This window comes from Daucus carota, chromosome 1 (genome assembly GCF_001625215.2).
Source record: "Daucus carota subsp. sativus chromosome 1, DH1 v3.0, whole genome shotgun sequence".
Lineage (NCBI taxonomy): Eukaryota > Viridiplantae > Streptophyta > Magnoliopsida > Apiales > Apiaceae > Daucus > Daucus carota.
Genome location: NC_030381.2, coordinates 23,892,418 through 23,915,324, shown reverse-complemented (window position 1 = coordinate 23,915,324; position 22,907 = coordinate 23,892,418). Strand labels below are relative to the sequence as shown.

The 22,907-nt window shown below is 34.2% G+C and overlaps 1 protein-coding gene across 3 annotated transcripts; it reads left to right on the top strand.

The window, feature by feature from the left end:
* The first annotated feature begins 67 nt into the window (after positions 1-67).
* Positions 68-19,578, top strand: LOC108204444 (presequence protease 1, chloroplastic/mitochondrial). Of its 3 annotated transcripts, none has more exons than XM_017373878.2 (19): positions 68-307; positions 385-556; positions 1,001-1,175; positions 1,258-1,390; positions 1,514-1,584; positions 2,372-2,455; positions 2,832-2,922; positions 7,351-7,835; positions 7,936-8,100; positions 8,186-8,404; positions 8,490-8,617; positions 9,079-9,268; positions 16,224-16,307; positions 16,382-16,479; positions 17,518-17,782; positions 17,866-18,028; positions 18,107-18,287; positions 18,994-19,065; positions 19,327-19,578. In XM_017373878.2, the coding sequence occupies exons 1-19, from the start codon at positions 130-132 to the stop codon at positions 19,466-19,468; spliced, it is 3,096 nt and encodes a 1,031-aa protein (XP_017229367.1). In that variant the 5' UTR covers positions 68-129; the 3' UTR covers positions 19,469-19,578. The 3 variants fall into 3 exon arrangements, with proteins under 3 accessions (XP_017229367.1, XP_017229369.1, XP_017229368.1); XM_017373880.2 differs by having other exon boundaries at positions 78-307; positions 19,297-19,430; XM_017373879.2 differs by lacking the exon at positions 2,372-2,455 and having other exon boundaries at positions 78-307.
* The last annotated feature ends 3,329 nt before the right edge of the window (positions 19,579-22,907 follow it).

Here is a 22,907-nt window from a genome sequence, read left to right as displayed (position 1 = left end):
TGGTCAGTAAGGGCCATGTTTAGGGTATTTGGTTATTTGGGGCTTTTTTTTAAGCCTAAAATTGATTATTTGGGGCCGAAACCCTCATTTCCTCTTATTCTTATGTCAGACTCCCGCTACAACTGACAAATGTTGAGAGCCGCCCTTCGCCGGTCTTCCCTTCCGGCAAGACTACATTCTCACCGGCGATCGTTTCTCCGGCAACATCCGAGACTCATCCCAACAGCTGAACCTCCTCCATTAAATGCACATTTTCGCCCTCTCTTTACTCGCTCTGTTGCAACTTCTGCCCCTCAATCTTCTCCAGGTCAATTATTCTTTCATCTTTATTTTTTATTTGAGTTCGTTGTTTTCTTCGATTTGGTTAATTTCTTGTGGTTTTAGATGTTTATGATGCTCCGGAGAAGCTCGGGTTTGACAAAGTTTCGGAGCAGTTCATCGAAGAGTGCAAGTCGACATTGGTTTTGTTTAAGCATAAAAAGACGGGTGCTCAAGTTATGTCTGTTTCCAATGACGATGAGAATAAGGTTTTTGGTATTGTTTTTCGAACTCCTCCGTAAGTATTGATGCATTCTTCTTTGATGTTTGTGTTGTTATTGACTTGTTAAAGTGAATTCTAATTGTCTACAAATAATTTGGATGTCATGAAATTGATTATAATAATGTGAGAGAGATGGTTAAAAGCTAATTCTTGGGTCTGGCTTGGGTAATTACTGATAAAGGTGTACACTTTGACAATGGTGATAAATCCATGGCCTTGTAAATGTAAAACTGTTCTGTAAAACTGAGATTTATATTAAACTTTGCTGCGGCATCTTACAAAATTAGTTTCAACTACTCAAAAAGGGAATCCTCTCGTGTTTATATGATCTTAGCTGAAATAATTGAGTTCTATATTTCGCTAACATACGTATATCACTACTTGAGCTTCGTCCTGTACTTTGGTATCTTGTTGGTCAACATCCTAACATCCTATCACTGCATGCAATTGTTAATGCAGAAAAGATTCAACTGGAATCCCACACATATTGGAGCACAGCGTGCTGTGTGGTTCACGAAAGTACCCCCTAAAAGATCCCTTTGTTCAACTACTGAAAGGGAGTTTGCATACTTTTTTGGGTGCTTTCACACATCCAGATAGGACCTTCTATACTGTTGCTTCTACAAATGCAAAGGTCGCAAAGATATACCAAGATTATTTTGTCATGAATGTTGCTAGGATTTTTCATATAGTATCTAATTCTATCTTTCAAATAGGATTTCTATAATCTGGTTGATGTCTATCTGGATGCCGTCTTCTTTCCTAAGTGTGTGGAGGACATTCAGACTTTTCAACAAGAGGGTTGGCATCATGAGCTAAACGACCCTTCAGAGGACATAACATATAAAGGTTTTATATTTTGTGTGGCCATTTTAAACTTTTTTTCCATATGAAAGAACACAGTTGCAGTTACAATCTTAGCTTCATAACTATATGGCTTCATCTTGTAGCTTCTTCCTGTGCATATCTCAGGTGTTGTATTCAATGAAATGAAGGGGGTCTATTCTCAGCCACATGACATATTAAGCAAAAGCGCTCAACAGGCAAGTTTAACATTATACTCTTCAATTGATTTCATAATTTCATTTTTCACGATTCTTTCAAGCATGCTTAAATTATTCTAGTAATTTCGTTTTACATGAACTTTAAATGTTCTGCATTGTTTAGACTCTTTGGTAATTGTATCTGTATTCTTTTAAACTAAATGTTTTTTTTTTTTTCAATTTAAAGGAAGCCAGGTTGTTTCCTTCCTTAAACACCGCAGTGTTGGTTTACAGGTCCTATATAAATGGCCCCTACACTACTTTTGATATACACACACTTTATACTTGTAATGTGTGTCTCTCATAAGACATCTCCCCACTATTTTCTTGTTTTCCAAACTTCCTGCTGTCATATATACCAAACAGGTACTGATTGGTGATTTATATCTGTAGCAGTGTTCTTAGCAATAATATCGACGGGATAACATGGTTTTTCCTGAAACTCCATTGTCTTAATAAGACACTTAAACAATTATTAAAACCTCTCAATGCAAAAAAGAAAACATTGTGTGTAAACTGGTAGTTCTTTTCTAAAAGTAAATAGATATAGAGGTGGTCTTACTGCAATAGACTCGCAGTCCTTTATGCGTTGCTTCTAAATTATACAGATACAAAATATTTGTTACTGCAAATCGATCTTGAAGTCTCGGAACTTTCATTTTCATGGTTGGTTCATCTTGTTCTTGTATGTACTAATTTGTGGTGGTTAAATTAGAATTGCATCTATGATTATTGAATCTCAAGTAGTTGGTTGGGCAATGTTATTGATTGTCGCACCTCTGCCCAGGCTGTTTTTCCAGACAATACCTACGGCTTTGATTGTGGTGGTGATCCACTAGATATTCCCAAACTCACATTTGCTGAATTTAAGGTCTGTCACATGTTTTCTTGTCCACTGTTGAAGGTGTATCGAAGTTGCATGTTGTGATTAATTCAATTGCAGCTTGCATTTAAATAGAAGAAATATTAGAATCACATCAATATTATGCAGTGATGGGGACATCAATATGTTTAGGATTGCCTGTTGCACCAGCATACATTTGGCGTTATGTATCTTGAAACCAGTTTTTATTTCATTTTTTTAGTTTAATAAGTCTGTTTACCCAGAAAAGATGGTTTACTTTAATATGACCTTAGTTTGTGTACATTGTTAACTTTTATATGACTTTAGTTTGAGTACACGCCATATGTAAGCTATATCTTTGGTCTAATGGATTAATTTTGATACTATTCAATATACATAACAGGAATTTCATCTTAAATTTTACCATCCCAGTAATGCGAGGATATGGTTCTATGGAGATGATGATCCAATAGAGCGCCTACGTATCTTAAGTGGTATTTACTATGTCAACTTATTGCTTGTAGCTGTATGTCTATTAAGAGTAGTAGTTTATTTGCTCAAGATTAATGTCAAATTCAAAGGTAGAAATAATGCCATGTTTATAGGACTGTCAGAGGCCTAATTACTTATCCCTTAGGATCCTTGCTACAGATTTAGTAGGGTTTGCCAAGCACTTCTGCATCTAGGGTAACCAAAGCAGTTTCTTATAAATATCACGTGCCTACTGCCTACTATTAAGCAACATTTTTTTTATCAATATTATTTTAGCCTTTAAAACTTGGCCTATTACACGTATCAACCCTAAAGGTACATAATCGAATATCCATGCCCCTAAAATTTAGCACTTATACATCTGAATATTTTTCAAAATTTTGTCATACTTGTGAAAAATATATCCATCAAACTCAAGTAAAACAACCATAATTGTGGCAACCACTGGTATCTCACATAATCTAATTCATAAATAACTCCTATAATGTTATTGTAACAAGAGGATAATGCGTGGATACTAACTATTTCCTTTCATTAAGCCTGACCAATTAGTTCTCGGACCTCTACAACATAATTTGTATCAGAATACAGAGACACTGATAATTCATGGTTTTCTCAAGTTTTTAAACTTAAAAGTTGTTTGCTCATCTCGTACAACTATTTAGTACTATCCATATATGATGGTTTCCTTTAATGACTAATGAAATAAAAGGCAAGCTCCTTGGTGTATATTTAGCTCATGAGCTTGCATAGGCTTGCCCATTTTAACTTTTATCCTTTGATAAGATATGCCAAGAACATGTCATCTCTCTTAACTATCCTCCTATGAAAATATAATACTGAGTCATATACTTGACAAGATATACATATTTTCTCACCACGTGATCAATCATTCATGCTCTTGACTTTTTCCCTAAGTTAGATTATAGGCCCTTTCCTATCAATTATAATATTCCATATCATACTCTTTCTTGTATATGATATTTGTATTTGTACCTAATATATATAAGGGTATGTATACCTTAAACTTGGTCATGCATACAAGTGTCAGGCTTGCATCATGCTCCAAACGTGACCCATATATAAACAACCTCTCTGAAGCCAACTACACCATATAACCATAAATCTTGCACTCTTCCAAATGACCATTTCGTGTATGTCACCTCTAAGTCCATTGTGCCATGCTGTTTGAAAGCTAATGACACCATAAAAAATTTGATGGGAAGGAATTTCTAAATGATAGAAAAGACAATAATAAAATATCTATTGGAAGAAACTTTCTAAATTGTAAGAAAAATAATTTTAAGAACTTAAAACTACCATTTTTTTCTTTCACTTTTTTTGGAAGAAAATTTGTAGTTGGTTGGATATATTTATTGGAAAATTAGATTTACCCTTTTGAGATTCATATATATTTTTTTTGTGAGGAAAAGTCTTGCAATCATGAATTCTAAATATCAAAAAATAAAAACCACATTTTTAGTTTCAAGTATGTTGAAATGGAGTTTTCAATACACCGGCAACCCATGTTCAAAAATCTAAATGATAGGAAAAAAATACTAAAAATATCTACAAGAAGGAAGTTTCTAAACTGTAATATAAATAATTTTGAAAAATCAAAACTACTTTTTTTTTTCAATTTTATTCGAAGGAAATTTTTCATTGGTTGGATAATATTGATAAAGTGACTCAAATTACATGGAATTTTTAAAGTGTATAGAAGAAATTTTATAATATCTTAAAATAAGTGAAACAAACAATAAAGTTTACTTATTTTGTAAGATATGATAAAGTATGATCTATTTTTCTAATTTTCTTGAATTTTAGAATTTTAAATATGATAAATAAAAACTGCTTTTTTAGTTTCGAATATATGTTGGAAGGAAGTTTGAAATGAGTTAAAAAGATCGTATTGAAAAATCCAAACTATCCTTTTTTAGTTTCTTATTGAAAGGAAGTTTCTAAATGGTAGAAAAGACAACACTAAAAGTATCTTTTGAAAGAAAGTTTCTAAATTGTAAAAAAAATAGTTTAAAAAAAAATCAAAACTACTTTTTTTCCCTTTCAATTTTTTGGAAGGAAATTTCTAATTGGTTGGATATATTATATTGAAAAATCAAAATTACCCTTTGACTTTCATAATTTTTTTGTGTGAGGAAATGTCTTGCAATCATGAATTTTAAATTTTAAAAAATAAAAACCACATTTTTACATTCAAATATGTTAAGAAGGAGTTTTCAATAAACTGGAAACCTATGTTGAAAAATCTAAATGTTAAAAAAGAAAATACTAAAAATAACTACTGCAAGGAAGTTTCTAAATTGTTAGAAAAATAAGTTTGAAAAATCAAAACTACTTTTATTTCTTTCAAATTTTTTTGGAAGAAATTTCTAATTGGTTGGAAATATTCAAAAATTGACTCAAATTACATGGACTCATTAAAATTTATAAAAGAAATTTTATACTATCTTAAAATAAGTTAAATAAACAATAAAGTTTGTTGAAGTTCTTATCATGAAATATGATAAATTATGAACGTGTATTTTTTTTGGAAAAATGTGTTTAATAAGATGTCGACTTATGCGCGTTACCATCTAGAATTTAATATTTGTATTTTAATTTTAATTTATATTTATATATATTAAAGATAAATAGATATTTGAATTTCAAGGAATATATATATATATATATATATATATATATATATATATATATATGAGTCATGTTCCAAAGAGACCATTAGGGAGAGAACCCTTAGAACCACAACCTTATTTCTAGTATTAGTTAGGGTTCTGCAGTAGAACCTTGCAGTAGAACTGCACATGAAAAAATGTCTTATTCATGTATTATATTTTGAAATTACTTTTGAACACACACAACGATGCAAAAAAAACATGCATTTAAATTTAGATCCTGAAAATCAATGAAAAATATAGGGTTCTACAGCAGAACCTTGGTGGTTCTATGGTTCTATTTTAAGCATTGGTTCTCTTTTGAGCGCCACCCATATATATATATATATGGTGATATATATGGTGATATATATTAAGTCCACGATAAGTTAACAATAAAAACTATGGAACAAAACCTTTTAAAGTAAAATAATAAATAATTTTAATATTTTATTTTAAGTATTAGTCATACAATATTTTGTGCGAGTTTGATTTATTTAGATTCGACTGCATTACCAACTAATCTCTTATATTAAAGAAGAACAATGTGTGAAATTATTCGGTATAAATATATCAATAATTTAAACTATATGAAATAAAATAAGATATTCGTATAATGATCAAAATTGTAATATTATAGTTTGACTAATCTATATAGTATGATATCATTTGTTTGTGAATTTTTTTCTTAAAATTTAGAAACTTTCTTCCAATAGATATTTTATTCTTGTCTTTTCTATCATTTGGAAACTTCCTTTCCATCAAATCAAAACTGAAAAAGGATAGTTTTAATTTTTTTAATATGATCTTTCCAACTTATCACAAATAACCTTCCAACATATTCGAAACTAAAAAGGTAGTTTTTATTTTTCATATTTAAATTTCAAAAATTCAAGAAAATCAGAAAAACAGATTAGAGCTATTTGAGAGGCGCCACCTTAACGCCCCTCACTTATTCTTTATGTACGAATATCGATTTGCATATTCTTTTGCAGCTTTTATGTATACTAGCCTTAAGCCCGTGTGAAACACGAACGAGTTCATAATTTGAAATTTATTAATTATAATTTAATTTTTATTGTCACTTTATTAGTGGTTTAGTATTGTTGGATACCCACTTTTTTTTTGCGCGAGGAGTTCTATGATAATGTATTGAAGTTTGATTAAATGTTATTAACCTATTGATTATATTTTCTCTCACAGATTTGGCTTTTACAATATGTGTTTTTTTCATATTGTAGTTGGGTATTACAAATAATAAACATTTTTATCATATATTTGTAAATGTTTTCTTAATATTAATATGTGTTATTGTGTTTTTTTTATAATTTTAAATCCTATTTTTTGTTTATTCATTTGTGAGGAAAACAATATTGTTTATCATGTGTTGGCGTCATGTTTGTCATGGAGTATAACATGTCAGAGTTCGAAACTAGAACACGTTACAATAGGAAGAAACATGTTGGTCCTTCTCTCATTATTTATATAATATTTTCTGTTTGTTTTTTCAGAAAAGGTTGAGGAAAGGTTAATTAAGAGATGACCAAACATATCTAACCAAACTACTTCAAATTATTCCTACGTTTGGTTATTATAGTTTAGTATAGATATGCAGTATTATTGGTAAAAAAAACCTTCCTCCCCTATGCTTTATTTTTACATATGTATGTATAACTATCTTGTTATCCGCTTACATTGAAAGTAACTCTTATGGCCATCACTTTAACATGGTTTGATACTTTTCATTTTCAATTGCAGAGTATCTAGATATGTTTGATGTGAGTACAGCTCCCGAAGAATCAATAGTTAAACTCCAGAAGCTATTTCTAAAGCCAGTAAGGATAGTCAAGAAATATCCTGTCACTGAAGGTGGCGTTTTGAAAAAGAAGCACATGGTTTGCCTTAATTGGCTGATCTCTGATGAACCACTTGACATGGAATCTAAGCTTGCCCTTCTTTTCCTGGACCATCTATTGTTGGGAAGCCTTAATTCGGGAGAGTGCAATGTTGGAGGAGGGGCAGAGTATGAATTACTTCAGACCCAATTTAGCATAGGATGGTGTGTTTCCAAAGAGAATATTAAAAGGGTTGAGGATTTGGTAATGGATACTATAAAATCTTTGGCCGAGACAGGTTTTGACACAGATGCTGTGGAGGCATCTATGAATACAGTAGAGTTCTCTTTGAGGGAAAACAACACTGGGTCGTTTCCTCGTGGTTTGGCCTTGATGCTTCAGTCCATTGTAAGAATGCTACTGTATTGAGCTCTTGTTTAAGAAGCCAGGTCTACTTCTTTTCCACCTAGATTGTGGAATGAATTCTTATATAGAATTTGTGTTTTAGGGGAAATGGATATATGACATGGATCCATTTGAACCTTTGAAATATCAAAAACCATTGTTGGCTCTAAAAGCTAGGATAGCTGAGGAAGGCAACAAGGCTGTTTTTTCACCATTGATAGAGAAATATATTTTGAATAATCCTCATCGTGTAACAATTGAGATGCAGGTAACTTAAAGGCAAAATTATTATTATAGGTATAAAGCACATTAAATTGGAATTGTTGAATTATAACATCTGGTATTCTTGTCAGCCCGATGCAGAGAAGGCTTCTTGTGATGAAGCATCGGAGAAAACATTTTTGGATGAACTAAAGGCAAATATGACTGAAGCGGATCTTGCTAAACTGGATCATGCTACTCGGCAGCTACGATTGAGGCAGGAAACCCCTGACCCGCCGGAAGCCTTGAAGAGTGTGCCAAGCCTATCTCTTCAAGACATACCTAAAAAACCTATACAGATCCCAATTAAGGTAGCTGTAGTTGCATATATATCTTTCTTTGTCAATCCAAAATGTAATTATGTTCAGATGGTCTTACAAACTTCGGGAATAGCAGATCGGGGATATTAATGGGGTAAAGGTATTGCAGCATGACCTATTCACTAATGATGTGTTATACAGTGAAGTTGTGTTTGACATGAGTTCACTAAAGCAAGAGCTTGTTCCTCTGGTACCTTTGTTCTGGTGAGTTGCAAATGTTTATTTGCTCTGTAATTATATACTATCATATATGTAATGAATTGTGTGCTTAGTGCTGAGTGCGGCCTTTTTTTATGTTGTGTTTCACCAGTCTTGGTACCTTTTTTAAGTTTTACCAGCTCCTTAGAATGCACCTTGAAACTTGTTTTCTTGTACTGTTATATGACCCCGTTGACCAGAAAGAGTTTTTCATTGGAGTGTTAAAAAAGGAATTAGACTTTCTAATCCATGACATTTAATTAGGGAAGTGAAATAGTATGTGTTGAGTTATGCTTGCTGTGTCTCTTTTACATAATTTAGATTGCATTACCTGATAGCCTTGGAAAGGAGGGGAAGCCGGGGGTGTGTGTGGGGGGGGGGGGGGGCATGAGTTGGTCACCTATGTATTCTCATTGGTACATGAATATATGGATATTCTGAATCCAGTGTGGTGAAATTGTTGACAGTCAGTCACTGATGGGAACGGGTACGAAAGACATGGATTTTGTACAACTTAATCAGTTGATTGGAAGAAAAACCGGAGGAATATCAGTATATCCGTTCACCTCATCAGTAAGAGGCAAAGCTGATCCATGCAGCCATATGATTGTTCGAGGAAAAGCAATGTCTGGGCACACAGAAGATCTCTTTAACCTGGTATACTTTCCTTTTTAAACTAAAAGTTTAAAAACATGTATTATTTGCTAACATTTTTATATATGCTCCTGGATTTGTTGTTGAACTATTTTTTTTACTTTTTAAATTTTGATTTTGGGCGTGTTAAAATGAGTTGTTTTAATTAAACATGCAAGACTTGTGTTTCTAGAGCTCAAATAAATATTTATAGAACTTAGTAATAGATGCATGCTTATGTTTATACTACTATACAATGTACATACTTTTATCGTTGATGAACTACCCAAAAGGGAAGTTAAAAGAAGATTGTTATGTATGATTTGTTTGACTTTATATTGAGCATCAAGCATCTCTAGTTGCATATATATGATAACAAAAATGTTGATTCTGAACCAGTTTTGTTGGTTTTATATATAAATTATAAGTGATGTTTGACGGTTGTTTATTATAAATTTGGAATAAAATTTTTAACAGTGTTAAAGAAAAGGAACACATAGAATTCGGTGTTTGTAGAAAATTTTCAAAAAAAAAATGACTAGGCTTAAAGGATAAACTAGATTCTGAAAGAGCAAACATATATAAGTATTTATTTATTATAATTTTTTATTTGTGATAAATCCTCCATATCCTCAATCCAAATCTAAATTTAACCACACCAATAAGAGCATGGCGATCTTGGTTTACCATCCGTGCCTAATTATTAGATTATATAAACACCCTAAAATTAAAAAGAAATAATCAGATAAACAGTTAATCAAAGCCGTTGGATAAAACTAAGCAGATAATGTTTATAAGCAAGTTGTATTCAAACAACTTGAATGAACTTGTAATACACTCTGTGACAGCTAAATGACCATTAGTGTACACAAGGAAAAAAAGCATAAGCAGGGGCAAATCAGTAAAAGGAGCATAGATTCTACAACTGAGCAGTTGACAGGTGTCCAGGGGCATTAGAGTAAAAGCACAGAAGAAGATAGGGTTGGGATAAAAGAGAAGGAAGGGAACGTTATTAGGGATCTGAGAATTGAGTATTATAATAGCTATGGAGAGACCGGCCTCTCGAATTGCCAGATTATCCTTGTTCTTTTGATTGTTCAAGTGAATACAGTTTCCATCGTTTACCTTCTTATTATTCTTGCCATTTCAGTAGTGGGTGTGTTACAAAGTGGTATCAGAGCCTCTTTCCGATGGGGCCACCACAGTCGTGAATACCACGAATCTCTCATCAACTCGCTTCAAAATGAACAGACGAAGTTCCAATCTGAGATGCATAAGACTATGTTGGAATTTCAGTCTTTTCCGGCGAGTCTGCACGAAAGGGGTGAGTCTAGTTTCAATCAGACGGGGCATATTCCTTTAGGCGGTTCTGGCCTTGGCGGTGGGGGCCGACGCCTTGATGGCGATGGGCCGGGCAGTACTGGCATGGGCGGTGGTATGGGTAATTGGAGATTCAGGAAGCTGGATATGCCGGTCTTTGATGGCAGTGACCCAGATGGTTGGGTGATGTGAGTGGGACGCTATTTCACCTCTGACCGACTCTCGGAAGAATAGATGTTAGATGCCGTTGCAGTTGCGTTAGAAGGCGATGCCCTCAGGTGGTACCAGTGGGAGAACAAACGGCATCCGATTCGGAGGTGGGAGGATCTTAAGTTGTTCTTGCTCCGACAATTCCGTCCAGTAAGTGGGGGTTCTCTTTACGAACAGTGGCTGTCAACCACGCAGACCACTACAGTGCATGAGTACCGGCGCAAGTTTATTGAGACGGTGTCCCCTCTAGAACGGAATTCTGAAGAGATGTTGTTGGGTCAGTTTGTTAATGGGCTCAAGGAAGAAGTTAAAATGGAGGTACGCTTACTTAACCCTATTAGTTTGGAACAAGCCATGGAACTGGCCATTCGTGTTGAGGAAAAGCATTGTGCTATCGGACTGAGGAAGCAGGGTATTGGGACTGTCCGTACGGGGGTTTTGGGTAATTTCAGCAGAAATCCATCTACGTTGTCTGGCTTATCTTATGGAACATCTACTAGTCCGCCTGTCTCGAGAGGGTGGAGTGTGAGCCCAAGAGAGTCACAAGGTTCTGTCCAATCTCCAAAGGCCGCTGCCTATACAGGCGAGATTAAGCATCTCATGAAAAAGGAGCTACAGGACAAGCGTGCGAAAGGCTTATGCTATAGGTGTGATGCCAAATGGATGGTGGGGCACCGTTGTCGAAACAAAGAACTGAGTGTCCTGTTGATTGAGGAAGAGGATGAAGGCGCCGAGGGAAAAGAGGGCGACAATTCACCCGACACAGCTATGGAAGTCTTGACAGAGGTCTCCTTAAACTCTGTGATTGGATTGTCTAGCCCACAGACCATGAAGCTGAGAGGGGTTATTGGGGATCACGAGGTCATAGTCATGATTGACCCCAGGGCAACTCACAATTTCGTGTCCTTGGAGGTTGTTCGGGCAGCTGGGTTGAAGGTCGAGAATACAGGCAGCTTTGGGGTCTCATTGGGGAATGGAGACGCTGTTAGAGGGGAAGGAATGTGTAGGAGTGTGACTCTGAAGCTGGAAAATGGAGTGGAAATTGTTTCTGATTTTCTTCCACTGGGTTTGGGAAGTTCAGATGTGATTCTAGGAGTGCAGTGGCTTCAGACATTGGGGATTGTAACAACTGATTGGCAGAAACAGATCATGAAGTATGAATTCAGAGGAGAACCTGTTACGTTGGTGGGAGACCCATCTTTGGTTCGCTCTCAAGCCTCTTTAAGAGCAATGCGTAAATTAATTCGTAAGGAAGAAGGGGGCTACTTAGTAGAGTGCAATCGCATGGTAGTAGCGCCTACAGAGGACCAAGGCAGTGTGGCAGATATTCCAGAGTTTCTCCACAGTACTATTCAGGCCGCTACTTGAGTTTTTGACAAACCACAAGGCCTGCCAAGACAGAGGCAACACGAGCATGCCATTGTGCTTAAAGAGGGAAGTGACCCGGTAAGTGTGAGACCTTACCGATACCCACAGTCTCAAAAAGACGAGATCGAGAGACTTATTCAGGAGATGCTCACAGCAGTAAATAATTAAGCCCTCGACCAGCCCTTTCTCGAGTCCTGTCTTGTTGGTGAAAAAAAAGGACGGCTCATGGAGATTTTGCGTTGATTACAGAGCCTTGAACAAGGTGCCGGTGCCGGACAAGTACCCAATTCCAGTGATAGATGAGTTATTGGACGAATTGAATGGCGCAACGATGTTTTCCAAGTTAAACTTGAGGGCAGGGTATCATCAGATTCGAGTGAATGAGGAAGATACACACAAGACTGCATTTAGAACTCATGACGGTCACTACGAGTTCTTGGTCATGCCGTTTGGCTTGATGAACGCGTCGGCCACCTTTCAATCTTTGATGAATGACATATTCCGGCCTTTTTTGAGGAGATTTGTACTCGTCTTCTTCGACGATATATTGGTGTATAGCTCTGATAAAGAACATCACAAAGAACACCTTTGTCTGGTCTTGGAAAAGCTAGCAGAACATGAGCTGTATGCTAACCGAAAAAAGAGTGAATTTGGAAAAGAGTCTATTGGTTATCTGGGCCATGTCATAAGAAAAGAAGGGGTGCAAGTCGATAAGGACAAGGTTCAAGCAATTTTGGAGTCGCCGATACCAGCAAATTTAAGGAGTTAAGGGGATTCCTAGGTATGACAGGCTACTATAGGAAGTTTGTGTATCGTTACGCACAAATAGCTCAGCCTTTGACAGAGCAACTGAGGAAAGATAATTTCGGGTGGGGACCCGAGGCCACCAAGGCGTTTCAACAGTTAAAACAGACATTGGTCCAACCCCCTGTGCTAAGTTGCTTGGAGCCAGAGGCCAACAAAAGTCAGTGTATGAGAAAGAGTTGATTGCAATTGTATTGGCCGTACAGAAATGGAGGCATTATCTGCTAGGGAGACACTTTGTGATTCGTTCTGACTAGGAAAGTTTACGGTTCTTAACACAGCAACGTGAAATTAATCCGGAGTATCAAAGGTTGATGACTAAGCTCCTTGGGTTTGATTTCGAAATTCAGTTCTAACCGGGGGCGGCCAATAGGGTGGCTAATGCCTTGTCGAGAAAGGAGGTAGGTGAAGTGGTGCTCAGCTCTTTGATTTCAACTCACGGGGTGAATTGGTCTCGTCTGGAGCATGAAATTGCAGCAGACCCAGATATACAAGCCATTCAGGATCGATTAAGGGAAATCAACTGGGAAGTTGGTTTAGTTGCAGTGATGGTAAGTTGCTGTACAAAGGGCATTACATGATCCCTCAAACGTCAGAATTTGTACCTATTTTGTTGAAAGAGTACCATGATTCATTAACTGGAGGACATGCGGGTGAAACTAAAACCTATTTTCGCCTTGCCCAGGACTGGTTCTGGAAAGAAATGCGTAAGGATGTTATGAAATATGTGCAGGCCTGCGAAGTATACCAGCGTAACAAGCAGTCACAGCAAGCCCCAGCTGGGCTTATCATACCGACAACAGTCCTTAGCAAGGAGGCCGTTTGATAAACTCGCTCCTCGTTATTATGGACCATTTCAGGTGCTTCAGCGAGTCGGTGAAGTGGCGTATAAACTGGCATTACCGGAGGACAATAAAATACATCCGGTTTTTCATGTTTCTCAACTTAAATGAGCAGTAGGCGCAGCTGTGACTTCGCCTCTGTTACCCCCTCAGTTGACTGCAGAACTGGAGCTAGTGGTGGTGCCTGAAGAGTTGTTTGAGGTGCGACAGTTAACAAAGGGAGATGCAGGGGTCCTGGGGGTTTTGATCAAGTGGAAGGGGTTGTCTGAATACGAAGCCAGTTGGGAAGAAGCAGAACTGATAGCTAACCAATTTCCGGACTTCCACCTTGAGGACAAGGTGAGTTTTTGGGGGCGGAGTAATGTGATACACTCTGTGACAACTAAAGGATCGTTAGTGTACACAAGGAAAAAGAAGCATAAGCAGGGGCAAATCAGTAAAAGGAGCATAGATTCTACAGCTGAGCAGTTGACAGGTGTCCAGGGGCATTAGAGTAAAAGCACAGAAGAAGATAGGGTTGGGATAAAAGAGAAGGAAGGGAACGTTATTAGGGATCTGAGAATTGAGTATTGTAATAGCTAGGGAGAGACTGGCCTCTCAAATTGCCAGATTATCCTTGTTCTTTTGATTGTTCTAGTGAATACAGTTTCCATCGTTTACCTTATTATTCTTGCCATTTCAGTAGTGGGTGTGTTACACAACTGTTTGTCTGCTTCCTTTTTAATCTTAGGGTGTTTATATATTCTAATACTTAGGCACGAATGGTAAATCAAGCCATGCTCTTATTGGTGTGTTTTAAATTTATATTTGGATTGAGGATATGGAGGATCTATCACAGATAAAAATTATAATAACTACATATTTTTTATAATAACTAAATATTTATTATGTTTTTGCTCTTTCAGAATTATATTGCATGATAAATTAAAAGATTAAACATACAATTTTATATCACAAATTTAAATCCATCAAGTCTAGTCATTTATTTTAATTTCTTCAAACACCGAATTCTAGGTATTCCTTTTCTTTAACTGTGTTGAAAATTTTAATTTTGCTTCACTAAGCTCTCATATTATTTAATTTATGAGGAATTTTCATCTAATCTCACATTATTGAAGAGATAGATTTCTAGAATTTATGTGGTTTGTTTGTGTATCCACTCTCTGGCATCAAGTTTATTGTCTAATACCTGATGCAGAAAATATTTTATAAGAAGTTTTGTTTTGACAAGATATATTTAAGAAGTTAGTTGTATAGATTTATTATTTTATTTTGATGATTAACACACTCACGCACCCCCTTGTCTTTGACAATGTTCGCACCCTCGACATCCTATAAAGGGAGCGAAAGAGTTACCATTGAACCAAGAGGTCATTGGTAGCTGTATATTTCCGTGTAATATAATGTAGGAACAGTGTGCACGCACACATTAGGGACTTGGAAGCTGGTTGTTCTCCATAATTTAGTGTCATTTTGGTAGGCAAACTAGTTCATATTGCCAATCCTTCAAGAGTCTTTTGATGTATATATTTTTGATTCACTGTAAGAAACGTGTAGGGCAATCAGTAATGGGTGTTGCAGAAAATATTATTGAAGAACTTAGCTGCATATTTCTGTGTGTGTAAATTAGTGACTATGGATGCTGGTTGTTCTCCCTGATTTAGTGTCATATTGGTAAGCAAACTAGTTCCTGTGTGTTCCAGATCCTTCAAGAGTCTTTTTAATGTATGCATCTCTGGTTTACTGTAAGAAAAACTGTATATTCCCTTTGAACTTCAGAAATTAACAGAGCCTAGGAAATTAGTTGTAATGCTTGAAAATGTGTTGCTTTAATCATTAATGATATATGCACATATGATTAAAAGAAATAAAGCTATTCATAATATTTTTTTGGATTTATTAAATACACAAACTAACATATAGCCAAAATTGTTTCCAAAAAAAAATAAATGTAGCCATGAGCTATTTTAATTTATGCCAAATAGATATAGGACTAAATCGATTTTTCTACCCCCTATACATTAGTTGTTTCCATGTTTTTTTGGCTCTCATAATGAAGTGCACAGTAAATTGGACTACATATGATGTTGTAGTTGCAGACAACTATGCTCTTTCGTTTCTTAATAGAATCAACACCGATTTCTTCTTCATCAGGGTTTCCATGATTGACCATATATGCTAGCACATTTGCTGAGGCTAAAGTCTGTTCCAGTTTGGTTAAGAAATAAAACAATTATGATTACGTTGGCCCTAAATCCTACAATCTTTGAGCATGTATCTGGTAAAATTGCGGCAATGTTTCATGTAACGTGCTATATTGTTAACCACTGAAGTTAAAATTTAAAGACGTCTTACTGTAATGACTGTAATAAGTGACTTTCGTTTCTGAGAATTCCTATACAGCAAAAGTGATTCAGTGAACATATTTACTGTAGATCAACCACATTATCCAAGGCGTTCAGTTTACAGACCAGAAGCGTTTCAAGCGATTCATTTCCATGAGCAAAGCTCGAATGGAGGTATTTGTTGTTATGATATTACGGGTGGTACTCTTTCCGTGATTTTTTGTATAATCAAATTTGATGTGTTTCAGTACCAACTCCAAGCCAGTGGTCATAAAATTGCGGCTGCAAGGATTGAAGCGAAGTTGAATGTTGCAGGGTGGATAGGCGAACAAATGGGTGGTGTAAGGTAAATATTGATATACATATGAGTAGGGTCAATTGGAGACACTTTAGATGGAAAACTGGAGGAAACAGTTCCTGTTAGGGAAACATGAAAGGGTTCTTAAAAAAACTTTCTGATAAGAATATATAACTGCAGCAACAAATTTTTCAGAACCTAATAAAGAAGATTGTGCAGACTGCAGAACATATCGGTTCTGTGTTTCTCTATTTTGATACAAGATATCATATGAACTTGCCTATATACCTTATCTGCTGATTAGTTTTTCTTGCGGAATGACATAAATTGGTATATATAACCAAATAAAGAACTAAAAGCCTCTAACTTCCAACAGAATGTCGGCTTTTCACCTGCTTATTTAAAAACTTAGTAAGAGCACCTTTGAGCTTGGTTTAGACAAATATGAGAGATGACATACACAATGAATAGTAATTTGAGATGATTTAGTGATGGTTTATTAATTTTTCATTGAAAGCGAGAAACAGAGTATGCTGTAGTGCTTAGTGTACTAGTTTAGTTTTTAACGCCTAAATAGGACAAATGTATCAGATTAAAAAGGCTCGCAAATAACATATTATTTATGCTGACTTCAGTTGGGATCCTTTCAGATTCATGTTATATGTAATATATGATTCAGTCATGTATATAATTATATCATCAGTTTTAAACCTTCTACCGCCATTTGCCTCAGTTATACAGTCTGGACATTAAGGATAAAAATTAGTGATCCACTCCTCGAAAGGGGAACCATTAAACATAACATATGATCCAAATTTTCCCACCTCGCAGCACCTTGAGGTCTTTGTAATGCCGGTAAACAGTTTTTATAGTTTTTTGGTTACAAGTTTATGTAAATTCATTGAGGTCTTTTCAATTTACTCAGGTCCCCGTTAATAATTATTTTGGCTGCACGTATATAGCTTCTATTGTACAGTTCCATTTTTTGTATTATAATTTCATACATTCACTGATCTGAGACCTATATAGCATTGTAGATGATCAGAGCGGGGCTTAATGTAGTTTTTATCTTGTGTACATTTATAGCTATCTAGAATTTTTACAATCTCTTGAAGAGAAAGTTAATCTGAACTGGAATGAGATTTCATCATCATTGGAAGAGATACGCAGAACCTTATTTACAAAATCAGGCTGCTTAATAAATCTTACGGCTGATGGGAAGAACCTCACAAACTCAGAGAAGCATGTTGGCAAGTTTCTTGATTTGCTTCCAACATCTTCCTCGGCCAAATCAGAAATCTGGAATGCTCAACTTCCTTCAACTAGTGAAGCTATTGTGATCCCAACCCAGGTTAAGTAAAAAATAGCTTTGAATGAGTATTTTCTTCCCTATTGAATGCATTTGTTGGGAAGCTAAAACCAATTTCTAAGCAGGTAAATTATGTAGGAAAAGCGGTGAACCTCTATGAAACTGGATATGAATTTAACGGGAGTGCGCATGTCATTTCTAAGCATATAAGCAATACATGGTTATGGGATCGTGTACGAGTTAGTGGCGGGGCTTATGAAGGATACTGTGACTTTGACGATCATTCAGGTACTTTGCCCCTCTCATGTGTACGCGTAATATGAGCTCCCTACTCCAATATATTGCTCCTTGAAATTTTTTGTGCAGGAGTCTTTTCATTCATGTCTCATTGCGATCCGAATTTGTTAAAGACACTAAATGTGTATGACGGGACCAGTGATTTTCTGCGGGAGTTAGAAATGGATGATGATGCTCTTACTAAAGCAATTATTGGGACTATCGGAGATGAAGATTCCTACCACTTACCTGATGTTAAAGGTTATAGTAGGTGAGCTGGAGTTTTTACTTGTTATTTATTACAATCTCAACAGTCTTTTTGGAGTTCCAAACTAAATATTCTTTACTATAAAATGTCAAATCTTTTGTTCCTTTTGATTGTTTACTTTTTTTCGTAATTCCTTTATTCTAATTAGATCCCTTTTCCCTTCGATCTTCTTCACCTTTTATTTGGTCTCATGGTATGATCTTTGTGCGAAACAGATAACTTCGGATACTCCCTCCTTCCCATTTTAATAGTCTTGTTTGTCAAAATAAACTTTCCCATGATATCTATCCTCTTCTTTGTTAAATGCAACTTTATACTATTTTCAACATTCACTATAATTAACTCAAACAACTTTCAAAACTTTTCAAGCAAAGAACTATGTAATTCTTGTAGTATGGATGAAAACTTGGTCATTCATATGCAATTAATGCGACTTTAGTGATGACAACAATAATAAAACATCACATTTGATATATCTTAATATGTGTGAAATTTGCCAATAAGACTATTAAAATGGAAAAGAGGGAGTATTTTATTACTATACTTAAACTTATATTTCACCCAGGGGACATATAAAAGAAGAGATATTTCACTGTTCTGAAAATTAAGATGAACTGTTACTTTCCACATATCAAGAGCTCTTTGATAGCATATGCTTGTATTTTTTTATTTGTTTGCATCATAGTTGATGATTTCTATGATTTTCCAGTTTAGTGCGATACTTAATGGGCATCGAAGAAGAAGAAAGACAAAAAAGACGGGAAGAAATACTATCAACAAGGTAACTACTTTTTCCAATAATGTACAAAGGTTTTTTTTTTGTTCCTAGCTTTTTCAAGTGAGTCCCTTTCATGGTTGCTATTAGGAGTGTACCTGTTTTTTCCTCAAGTCCCTGTTATTATATTCCCTTTAGGCTTTGGGGGATAAATAAGATCTTTCTATAATTTCACTCTATTTCATTTGCAAAATGTCCAATTACCTAATTCCTCCAGGAAATTGTGTGACCTAACAGTTGTGGTTTTATATATATCATCTTGTGAAGCTTGGCTGACTTCAAGGAATTTGCGGAAAGAATGAAGTCAATAAAAGATAACGGGGTCGTGGTTGTAGTTGCATCGGCAAAAGATGTTGATAATGCACACAAGGAAAGACCCAACTTTTTTGAGATCAAGAAAGCCCTGTAAAACACAGAGAGTATCATTAAAGGGGTCTTTTGTTAGTGGAGGGGTACGAGGTTAAAATGAGAAATCGGGTTGAGGTGGTATGGTTTAGGATATCATACGTGATATTATGTGTAGGGGTGTAAAACGGATAATTCGGATACAGATTTGCCAGTATCCGGATCCGAATCCGAAAATTCATATCTGTATCCGTATTCGAATCCGAAACTTTTTAAAGGATGATATCCGAATCCGGATCCGACGGATACTATCTGGATTCGGATAATATTCGGATCCGGATCTGATTTTTAATCGAAATTTTTATTTTTCTATTAAAATTTCTAAAAAATCATAAAAAATAGTAAAAATTAAAAATTAATTTTTAAAAACTGAGTAAAAAAATTAAAATCATTAAAGAAGGTTTATATTAATTAAAAAATTAATTCTTATTTATCTTTCAATATAAATTTGTTAACTTTAAAATATTAAATTCAAATAAAATTATGATATATGTCTATAATATTTTAAAATTATACAAAATTTAAATAAATATATTATTTTATGTATAAATATATAAATACACACATTATAGAGTTATTGAATAATAATAATAATAATATATAATATTTAATATCATATATATTTAATTTCGGATTCGGATATTATCAGATACGAATATGCCTATATCCGTATCCGTATCCGGAATTGTCGGATTCGGATGCGGATAATATCCGCTTTATCTCGGATACAAATGCGGATTTTTTGGACGGATATCGGATTTTTCGGACTTTTTTGACAGCCCTAATTATGTGTTTGGTTATGTGCTCAAATCAATATATTAAATTTAAAAAAATTAAGTTATTAATTAATATTACTTAAAAAATTATTATTATTATTATTATATATTATGCCATTATTGATTATTATTGTATCAAAAATTAATATCTAACTAATATCAAACATTATAAAAAAATTATTTAACTAACTATATCAAAAAAAACATGATACGTTCGTTTTTATTATTAAAAATTATTAAACTGAAAATTAGTAAATCTTAAAAATATAAATGTTCAACCACTAACAATAATGTTTATTTTATTTTTTATCGATGTGTTATATAGGTATTTATATAATTATCAATCAAAATAAAAAAAAATTATATTCATGACTACAAAATGATAAAGTTTTAATAGCTAACAAAAAATCCAATTGATGTAAGTGACATAGATTTCTCTCATAAGTAAATTGTTAAATTTATCTAATAAAAACATATTAAATTATATTTTAATCTATTTCAATTTATGCTTATTTTTAGATTTTAAAATTCTTTGACATACTCAATTTAGGTGATATTAACTTCATAAAATATTAATTATTTACTTACTTCTCATAGTATTGATTTTGCTCACTTTGATATTTATAGTTCTTTATAAAAAAAAAAAACCTATTTCTACAAAGATATAAGATGAAATAATAATACTTACTAAATTTTATGAAACTTATTTTATTCAATGTGAAAAAAAATCATAATTACAATATAATTTGTATTTCTGGTCCAATTATATATTTCAATAGATTCAACCCATAACGATGATAAAAAATCATAAAGAGAATCGTCATTCCCGATGTTGCATTACAGAAAATAATTCTAGTCATAAATATTAATTGTGATAAAATTTATAAATGTTTGACACATTTACAGCTTCTTATTTAATTTATTGAATATGTAATTTAACACGCACGCACGTATAACAATAATAAAAAATATTACAAATAATATCAATCATAAATATTAATTGTGAAACTAGAAATTTCTGACACATGCATGATTTTATATATAGTTTTCATATATATATATATATATATATATATATATATATATATATATAACTTTAAATATATATATATATAATGTTTATGACACTTTTTCATAAAATACTCAAGTCTATAAAGTTTTTGCTGCAAAAATACCATCGTTTCCAAAGAAAAATTGGAAAAATACGTACTTTCAAAAAAAATTGCAAAAAAAAAAAAAAAACGATTTTGCATATGCAACCGTATCTGCAACTAAGAACAACCATAAATATAACTTTTAGAAAAAACTGTTTAGATTACAATTAATCACAAAATAAGTTGCTAACTGGTTGCAAAGGTCTGATGAGCACCCCTGCACCCCTGCAGGGGCTAATAATAATATCACAATTCAAAAACAAAAAATCAACTATAACAACTCAAAAATCAACTCCAAGCAACCATCACCAACCAATACTTACAGTTATTTATATCTCTATGCTTCTCTCTTTCTCTTTCTCAATCTCCTTTCTCGCCTCCTTCGTCTTGACCCTGTCACTTTGCCAAACTCCAACGGCCCATCAACATTGACGCACCCCAACAAACAAGGAACCACCGTCAACAATCAACCCCAGAAATACATACACCCATCAACCACCAACAACATGATCACACCTACAATCATACACATAGTACGGTCACCTTTAATTGAGTTTTAATCAATTTTTGATTTCTCGAGAATCTAAAACCCAATTCATCTTACTGATTTAGAGAGAGTGAAGGGAGAGAGGTAGAGAAAATAGAGCCTAATTCATTTCATAAAGTGAGAGAGAGTGAGGAGAGGGGCGGGGAGAGAGAGGAGAGAGGCGTAAAGAATGAGAAGAGGGGGAGAGAAAGTACCGTATATTTGCAAACCAAAGGTAGGCTTTTAAAAATAAACGTAAATCTACAAGTTTTTTTAAGGTGACAGTGTTATTGTAATTAATATGTTAAAAAGAGGTATATTGATATATTTACTAATCTATATCTATATATCTATATACTCCCTCCGTCCCTTCCGTCCCTTTTTAGTTGTCACCTTTGGGTTTGTGCCGGTCAAATTGACCAAACTTTAACTGAAATTTATTAATATTTTATCAAGTGAAAAAATAAAAAAAAAATATGTCACCGTAAATAACCACTACAAGAAATTCGCATTCACACAACAGTCATGAGACAACGATTGAAAATATACCTGTGGTCCCAAAAAATCAAACCACGGGGTTTTCTTTGCTGTGAAAAAATTTTCATAGCAAATAATGAACAACAGTCAATTTGACCAACAAATTGACTTATAATCTTTGATCAACAATTAGTCAATTTGACCGACAAAAATAGAAATGTGACAACTAAAAAGGGACTTATATCTATATTCTATATATTCTTAATGATTGCTGTTGAAGCAATCTACTTTTACCCATATTTTTACCAATTTCAAGTTTTACGCGATTTTCACCCATGTTTTACCCAACTTTTACTCATATTTAATCGAATTTTTATTGATGTTATATATATATATATAGGCTCATAATCAAATAGAAACCAATTTTAAAATAAAAACTAGAAACCAGTTTCCCTACCACTATTTATAACTACGGGTATCACTAATTAATACTGCACTAATAACTGTTTT

What these genes read in the sequence shown, in the direction of transcription:
- LOC108204444 (XM_017373878.2), top strand. Translation starts at nt 130, where the DNA reads ATGTTGAGAGCCGCCCTTCGCCGGTCTTCCCTTCCGGCAAGACTACAT. An exon ending in CCTCTGGTACCTTTGTTCTG is followed by an intron (nt 8,618 to 9,078) that starts GTGAGTTGCAAA and finishes AATTGTTGACAG; the next exon opens with TCAGTCACTGATGGGAACGG. An exon ending in CAGAAGATCTCTTTAACCTG is followed by an intron (nt 9,269 to 16,223) that starts GTATACTTTCCT and finishes TATTTACTGTAG; the next exon opens with ATCAACCACATTATCCAAGG.